Genomic DNA, 8,525 nt, shown 5'->3' with positions numbered 1-8,525 from the left:
AAGGTGGTGCACATCGCCCAGGAGATTATGAGCTCGGAGAAAGTGTGGGTGGTTTGATAATGAACCAGAAACACATATCACTCTTTAAGTAGCATTTGTATGGTTGTCTTATTGACATATTTCTGCTGTTTTATCAGGTTTGTGGATGTCCTCAAGCTTCTTCACATAGTAAGTGTCTTATTTACAAAAAATTAAAATTTAAGGAACACTTTCATGAGTACTGTTTCAGCCACCAGGGGGAAAAGAGCTCCCAGCAATATACAGTAAATCATTCTACCTGTTTTATAACCTCCACAAACACTGATAGTTGTGAATGGGGATCAAAGATTTTCTTGAAGGGTGGATGTGAATGAATGAATGAGCTCCTGTCTGACTAAAGTACCTGCACAGTTGAATAATGCAATAATCCTACAGCTGGGGCTTTTAAAGATGCTGTGTTGGAGGGTTTTCTTTTCTTGGGGCCAGGAAAATGCATGGCTGCAACTAAGGAGGAGTGAGCTTTGATCAGTGGTATCGTGAGGATCACTGTCAGGAGAGTGTGTGTGTTTTTATGCAAGGAAAAGAGCAGGAGTAAGTGAAAAAGACAGTATCAGCCTGCACGTAGCAGTGTTATTTCATCAGCTATTGCTTGTCAATATGTGAAAATCAAATGACAAACCCAGAGAATTTGAAAATGGTCAGTGGTGGCCAATAAGTATTTAAAGGGGCCTTTACTGCACTGATGCTATAGATATTATTTTTGTTTGTCCATAGAGCTTGCTAATGGCTATGGAAATCCCATTTTGTTAATTACTTACCTTGATAAAACGGTATTGCATTGTGCTGAGATGTGTCTTTAGTATATTGACCCCACTTGTATCAGTGAGGCTAGGCTAAGTAACAGAAACAGCTCTATGTATAATGCAGTATAGTTCAAGAGCAGCACAGGATTAATAGAAAACCTAGTCCTGTGGCTTGAGGGGGAGGGCGAGGCGCATAGCTCTGTCCAAGAGGAGAGGTCAGAACGCATTCTTCTCTGTCCGTGGATGGCCTGGCTGAGCAACAGCTGTTTCCTCAGGCCACAGAGATGACCTCCAGTCACATACGTCTTAAATAATCCTATGTGAGCGTGCAAGGGGGTTGATGAATACAGTAGCTGTGTGCATGCCTGTGGCAAGTCATCCAGCCAAAGTGTAGCCAACATGTGTGTTCTAAATGTTAAAATGGTGGTTTGTCAGCTACCTGTGGGAGCGGAGAAGACTGAAAGTGGAGTTTTTCTTCTTCTCTGTTTGTCAGATCTTTGTGTCATGATTGAACAGTAGGAAGTATTTAATTTGAGCTAGTGCACACATGGCTGGCTCATTGAGCCGGACTATTGGGCAGAGGCCCATGGGTCCCTAGACCAAAGAACTGTGAAAGGACTGGTAACCTTTTCACTGCAATGTAAATCAAATGACTACAACACAACTGCCAAAAGCCACAAAACAAGAAAAACTAGATGCAATGCAACTGCAAATATATACAGACCACAAAAAGACACACAAAACAACTAGAAAGAGATGCAAAATAACTAAAAATAGACACAAAACAAGTAAAAAAAAAAAAGTTGTGAAATGAGTAGAAACTGATGCAAAATGAGTAAAAATTGACACAAAATGGTAAAAACAGATAAAACAACAAGAGAGGGACACAAACTGACTACAGATCATGTGAGTCTTGGTCCTAGAAGTGTAGGAGAGACAGGGGCTTGAGCATGTCTGTGCCCATAATCCATCCATGAGTACACAAATAACACTGTAATGTGCTTGTCTTTTGTCCTGTGAAGCTGTACGCTGCTTAGTCATTGTTTTGATTTTTCTAATACTGTTGCTTCACAAAAAATTACAGTTTTATATCTTTATGTTTGAAGCCTGAAATGTGGCAAAAGGTCGCAAAGTTCAAGGGGGCCGAATACTTTCGCAAGGCACTGTAGTATGTATTTACTGTATGTGCATCTGTTTTCACACTGAACATCTTTAAAATAAAATCTCTGTATGAAATATGACACACACCAGTGATATAGGTCACCTATTGCTGGTGTCCTTTCTACTCATCAGCTCAAAGTTAATGTTGCAGCACATTTGTGCAGTGGCTGTAAATTAGTGTGTGAAAGAGAGGGGGTGCAGTGCACGAGTTAACCAGGACACTGGGAACTTGCATCGCCTCCCTGCTTCCTTCCAGGTGGATATATGTGTTGGCACACTGGACCAAGTCAAGAGCGCTGACTCAGCTCTGCACACACACACGCGTGTGTGTGTGTGTGTGTGTGTGATTCAGGCAGAGATGCGGGGGAAGGGTGGAGGAGAGGGCACTTTATGAGGTGATAACCAGGTGTTCCTGTTCAGCTGCAATACAGTATGCAGTCATGGTCACTACACCCTGTACAGCTCTCAGCTCTCTCTGTGTGTGTGTGTGTGTGTGTGTGTGTAATAATGTCAGAATTAACCTTGTCTCTCCCCTCAGGATTTTCGGGATGCTGTTGCCAAGGCAACCCGCCAGAATGGGAAGCCTGTGGTGGACGAGAGGATCCTCAGTCAGGTCCTGTATTACCTTCCACAGCTTTACCAGCTCAACAGAGACCTACTGAGAGAACTGGAGGAGAGAGTGGCACACTGGTACACACACATCTTTTATTTCTTTTCTTTTCTTTTCCACAAACACAGCTTTACTTTCAGAGTTTCAGCTGTTCCTGTTGGTCATGACAAGAGAAACACGTGCAGTCAGTTGTTAGAAACAAACTCCCACATGTATCACATTACCTAAACCACCTGCAAGGTAGTAAAATTAAGATGAATAAAAGTTTTATTATCTAAGCTGTTGTGAACACCAGAGGTTACTGTTGTGTTTTACACACCTTTACAGTACAGTTAATTTCCATGGACAGTTTGGCTGCATTCACCTTTATTTTTCCTTCTGAACAGGTGTTTTGCATGCTTTGTGTTTAACTTGCGGTTTGCTGAAAGCCTCTCAGATCATTATTGCCTTTAGGTTGTTGCCCTGCTGAGCTCATTTTAAGCACCAATATCTGGAATGATCACCAAAACAAAAATTGTGTTTAAAATAATTAGAAAAAACTACAAAATGTCAACTACAGAAAGAGTATTTTGTTGCACAGAGGGGTAGAAATGGATGACAGCTGGTCTGCAGATGTTGCTGTTTGTCACTGCTACTGTTTTTCCCCATAAGAATCACCATTTACCTTAACTGGTTTACTGAAGGGAACGCTTCTCATGTTTGGTTGCAGGAGCGATCACCAGAGACTGTCGGACATCTTTGTCCAGAAGGGTCCTTACCTGAAGATGTACTCCACCTACATTCGTCAGTTTGACAACAACGTGGCTCTGTTGGACGAACAGTGCAGGAAAACCCCCGCGTTCGCTGCTGTTGTTAAAGAGTTTGAGGTGGAGCTGGAAACAGGGTTATGTGTTTTTCTGTGTTATGTTTTCTTACTGTGATTATCTTATGCAATCATTGTTATTGCTTTATTGTTCATTAGAGCTGCAGATAACAGATGTTATCACTACTGCATGTTCTGTCTTTTTCTAAAGTAATTATTCATTGACAAAATTGCAGTAACTGTGCAGTCATTTTTAAACTGTAACCAGCAAATGTAGGTTTTCCTGGGACTTAAATTTGCCTTTCTCAGGCGTGAATTTGAATTTTTTTTTTTACTTTCTGCAACAAGTAAAAGCTTAACAGACTTAATCAGCACCATTTCAAGCAGGAGTTTAATGGAGATTATTTATGTTACCTTATGTACATTATACTGTTTGAGGCACTTTATACCTTCACTGTAACTGCAGACTGATGTTTGGATATCTGAAGCATTTAATTTGAAACTTGTCTGTCTTTGTGTACTGTAGATTTGCAGCCATGTGTGAAAGCAACATGTTTTTTTTCTGTCTCAGATGAGTCCGAGATGTGCGAGCCTGGCTCTGAAACACTACCTGCTGAAACCTGTGCAGAGGATCCCTCAGTACCAGCTGCTGCTCACAGGTACAAACACCCTGCTCTCTGCACCCTGAAGGTCAACCTTTTATTGAACCCAGCTGATCTTTTATTGCCAGCACTTGAATGAAATTTGAGTCACATCTTTCTTGTTTGGGCTGAATCTGAATTTTTGGTCCTACACTGACACCCAGTGGATAATCACAGTAGCAGAAACATGTGGAGTAGCTCTGTTTGACGCTAGGGACAAATACTGCAGAACAGATTTTCATTAATCAAAACAACATGAAGGAGAATGAGAGGCTGTCTCCACACTGAAGATGAGGACTGACACAAAGCCCTTCCTCTGTCATGAAAGAAAGAAAATCAATAATGTAATGTTTACGTCTCTCTCTGGTTCCAAGACATAGAACAAATCATTTCTGTCATGGATATTCTGCATATTGTACACACTTTTCTTTATAAACATAAATATGTTGCAAAAAGTGATTCAAATGTTGTATTACATGTCCTTTATGGGCTATAGGACATCATTTGTTTCCCCCAGCACAGAAAATTGATCGAGGTGTGATTTCTGTCTGTAAATAGCTGTTTTTTGTCTCCCTGTAGAAGATCTGGTGGTTTGAATGTTCTTATAGCTCTGACACTTTACCTGTACACAGCTGCCCTGGATGTGCACCCCCTCTGCCTTTTCTTCTTAAGTTAAATCATAACCTCTTCCCTCTTCTCCAGATTATCTGAAGAACCTTCCAGAGGACTCAGAGGATTATAAGGACACACAAGGTTAGACAAAGCATTGTGTCTAACAGGACACTCATTTGTGCTGTACATGGAGAGAACATTAGCCAAACACTGATGTGTTGTTATCTTTGCTCTCTGTGCAGCTGCCCTCAGCATAGTGAAGGAAGTGGCCAACCATGCTAATGACATCATGAAACAAGGGGTAGGACCTTACTCTGTTCAAAGCTTTTCCAGCAGTGGCCTCCTCTAATCTCATGTTTCCCCTCAACCCTCCTGTTGCTCTTCAGGATAACTTTCAGAAGCTGATGCAGATTCAGTACAGCCTCAATGGTCACCATGAGATTGTCCAGCCAGGCAGGGTGAGTCACACAATTGTCAGTGTTGTGTTAAAACCAAAGTTTAAACACAACACTGACAAATAGCAGTCTAGTTCCTTTTTAATATACACTGGTCTAAAACCTAATAAGAACATTTTTGTTAATATAACATCAGAACTGGAATCTCACTGATGCTGCAACATTTTAGCTCCCTCCCAGTTTTTTTTATTGTGTCATTAATAATGTTGTGTATTCGCAGTGAGTCACTTAATGAAGAATATACAAAGATAATGTTTGTCAGCTGAAGAGTCAAGGTGGATGTCAGCGCCAGAGGAAATGAAGAATATACAAAGATAATGTTTGGGACTGTGTGGAGAAAATGACAGCAGTATTGGCTTTGGTGCTGGATGAGTAATGATATCACCAGACATGCAAACCTTCCCTCACTATCAGGCTCTGTACGGATCATTTGAAACTCATTTAGGGTCATAAGAGGTTGTCATTCAGCCAGTGTTTATGAATGGAGCCTCTTTATACTAAATGTGTCCATATACACAGGTGTTTCTGAAGGAGGGCACGCTAATGAAGCTGTCCAGGAAAGTCATGCAGCCACGGATGTTTTTTCTGGTGAGTAATAAGTGGACTGGTGCACTAGTCTGGAAAATTGTCTCTGACTAAACCCAACTCATGTTATCCTTTCACATTCGTCTGCTCTGCGTTTGCTTTCACTTGTGAAGTGTTTTTTGTTTTTCCAGTTTAACGATGCACTCATGTACACCACTCCGGTACAGTCCGCCCAGTATAAACTCAACTGTGTCCTCTCGCTGGCTGGGATGAAGGTTAGAGACGTGCCATCTTGGCTGTTCAAGGCTTTTTTATTTTAATCTTTCAACTGCTATTCTGTCAGTCTCTTAATATTATGTCTTTCTTGATGTGCACTGATTATGTTAGATGTTGTTCTTTGTTTATTTGATTGCATATTTGTATGTTTATTACAGCTTCATCTCAGCTATTGCTGGTTTTTGATTGCCAGTCCTATAGATTTACTGGAATTCGATGACACTGAAACACTGCCTGAAGTGAATTATGAAAGCTGAGTTTGCATCAGCCAGTTTTCAGCATTGTTCAAACACTACTCAATCTCTGGTGGCAGTCTGTTGTGCATGGATGTCTGGTGTGTTTTCCAGGTGAGCAAACCCAGCCAGGAGGCCTACCAGAATGAGCTGAACATCGAAAGTGTCGAGCGCTCTTTCATCCTGTCTGCCAGGTCAGTACTCATTCACCTGACATTACATTTCGCCCTGCTGTAGCTGTCACGTTCTTCTGCTTGCTGATCATTCTGATGCGTTTTGTGTTTGCAGCTCAGCTACAGAGAGAGACGAGTGGCTGGAGGCCATCGCCAAGGCCATAGATGACTACACAAAGAAGAAAATAACCTTCATATCAAGTCGAAGTCAGGAGGAGGTAAAACTGTTCATCAGTGTGCATGTATGTTAAATGCCTTGAGAATTAATTTACTGTGTGTGTCCGTGTTAAACTGTCTCTCTCCTGTCAGGCTGAGGGTGTTGTTGACAGCGGGGCCCCATTGGGTTCAAAGGCCCCCATCTGGATCCCAGACCTGAGGGCCACCATGTGCATGATTTGTACCTGTGAGTTCACTCTCACCTGGAGGAGGCATCACTGTCGTGCCTGTGGAAAGGTCAGTACCTCTATGACTGCCACTGCTCTTACGAAGTGATTTGATTCTTTACACCAGGGGTGTCAAACTCAATCGCACAGGGGGCCAAAACTCAAAGCACATTTTAGGTCACAGGCCGAACAGGATAAACATTTATTGAACAGACTAAAACTAAACGTTTTTGAACATAAGTATGAATTGAAACAGACAGGATACAATATTATTCCAAAATAAATAAACCTGAACTTCCAAAAATCAGCAACCGTATTTCTGCTAAGGCTTAGTACATTAGCAAACACCTGCTTTTTGTCTGGACACAAGACGTCACACACTTTCATCATGCAGCTCTTCAAAAACTCTCCCTCGGTAAATGTCCGGGCTGATTTTCTCCTCAATAAAACTTATTTCACTTTGGTGAAAACGTCTGCTGTGATGTCAGATTCCTCTTCAACTCCTCTACCTTCTGTAGCTTCTGCTCTTCATTCACGTTTTTCAGCTTGTCCTGATGTTTTGTCTCGTAGTGCCGTCTTAGGTTATATTCCTTAATTACAGCCACATTAGCTCCACAAATAAGACATACAGGTTTACTGGCAATGTCAATAAACATATCCTCAGCCTCCCACCGGTTTTCAGAATCAACTTTTCTCTTGGCCATTGTTAGCGACTAGTTTTAACTTGAAATTAGGGTGCTATACATCAACAGACGCTTGAATGATCTGACGTAATTGACGCGGGAATGATCGCAGGTAGCCTATCGCTCGGTAAGGCAGCTGTTGCTCTGCATTATGGGATTTGTAGTTTGTGTGTTATCGGCGCTTCATATTGCCGGGTCATTAAAAAATGATATATAAAATGATCCCGCGGGCCTTGAGTTTGACACATGTGCTTTACACCCTTCTCATCACAGTTTGATGTGTGTTTGACAGGTGGTTTGTCAGGCGTGTTCTACTAATAAGTACTACCTGGAGTATCTGAAGAACCAGCCAGCACGTGTGTGTGATCACTGCTTTGCCAAGCTAAAGGAGAACAGTAAGTACAGAGGGATTTAATTTATTCCTGGAGCACAAAATCTGATTTAAAGGATAATTCTGGAGATGATGCATATTTTATAGTCAGTGATTACAGATTCGGTTGTATGGCCTTTAAATATTGCAAAAGTAGTTTTGTTTTTTTTTTGTTTTTTTTTTTCCCCAACCAACAGTCCAAGACCCAACAAAATTCTGCACCCAGGAAATATTCACAGTTTTGGCACAGTTTTCATATAAAGTGACTCAAAACAATAAATTATCACAATATTTTTTTTAATTAATTCGTTGACAAATTGTTCAGCTCTGCCACATTACGCTGTCCAAGCTGCTGTAAATATTCACTAGCCCATCAAACATGTATTAATCTGCCACTAAATAAAATCCTTAGAAACCCATTTTTTACAGCTCATTAAGGACTGTGGGCTAATATCCAGAGGAGATCAGGGTGTAATGCGTCGATAGCACAGTTCTCTCATGCTGAGATTGTTTATTTTATTTTAAAAAAAAAAAAAAAAAAAAATATGTTTGATTTGGTTTTTTTATGCTTAACATCCTCAGTAGGAATTCGTGGGCATGGGGTTGGGCTAATGTGCTGCTGGCTTTGTTGTTTTCATGGTATTTTTGACAGTAATCAATACAAGTTATCACCAGACCTGTCTTTTGACATGATGTACAACATTTACTTTTGACCTGTTTCCAAAATTTTCTGTTTTTTTAGGTGACCGCTGCGCCTCCACATCAGTTTCCCCGATCAAATCTGGAGCGTTCTCCTTCACTAGAAAACAAAAGAAGATT

General features: G+C 41.1%; 1 protein-coding gene across 1 annotated transcript in view; it reads left to right on the top strand.

Moving 5' to 3' along the window:
- The window catches only part of LOC109967838 (FYVE, RhoGEF and PH domain-containing protein 6), a 21,739-nt gene that overhangs the window by 10,518 nt on the left and 2,696 nt on the right, over positions 1 to 8,525 (top strand). The window contains exons 4-18 of the mRNA XM_020613690.1: positions 4 to 44; positions 138 to 168; positions 2,482 to 2,633; positions 3,263 to 3,419; positions 3,927 to 4,014; positions 4,699 to 4,749; positions 4,851 to 4,909; positions 4,995 to 5,066; positions 5,583 to 5,651; positions 5,780 to 5,863; positions 6,212 to 6,291; positions 6,386 to 6,488; positions 6,580 to 6,723; positions 7,629 to 7,731; positions 8,449 to 8,525. The exon at positions 8,449 to 8,525 is cut by the window's right edge and continues 13 nt beyond it. Of these exons, the coding sequence (XP_020469346.1) occupies positions 4 to 44; positions 138 to 168; positions 2,482 to 2,633; positions 3,263 to 3,419; positions 3,927 to 4,014; positions 4,699 to 4,749; positions 4,851 to 4,909; positions 4,995 to 5,066; positions 5,583 to 5,651; positions 5,780 to 5,863; positions 6,212 to 6,291; positions 6,386 to 6,488; positions 6,580 to 6,723; positions 7,629 to 7,731; positions 8,449 to 8,525 (1,311 nt within the window). The remainder of the gene's footprint in view (positions 1 to 3; positions 45 to 137; positions 169 to 2,481; positions 2,634 to 3,262; positions 3,420 to 3,926; positions 4,015 to 4,698; positions 4,750 to 4,850; positions 4,910 to 4,994; positions 5,067 to 5,582; positions 5,652 to 5,779; positions 5,864 to 6,211; positions 6,292 to 6,385; positions 6,489 to 6,579; positions 6,724 to 7,628; positions 7,732 to 8,448) is intronic.

Source organism: Monopterus albus, unplaced genomic scaffold (assembly GCF_001952655.1).
Source record: "Monopterus albus unplaced genomic scaffold, M_albus_1.0 scaffold136.1, whole genome shotgun sequence".
Classification (NCBI taxonomy): domain Eukaryota; kingdom Metazoa; phylum Chordata; class Actinopteri; order Synbranchiformes; family Synbranchidae; genus Monopterus; species Monopterus albus.
Note: the sequence above shows the minus strand (reverse complement) of the source record. Positions and strands in the feature narration are given on the sequence as shown.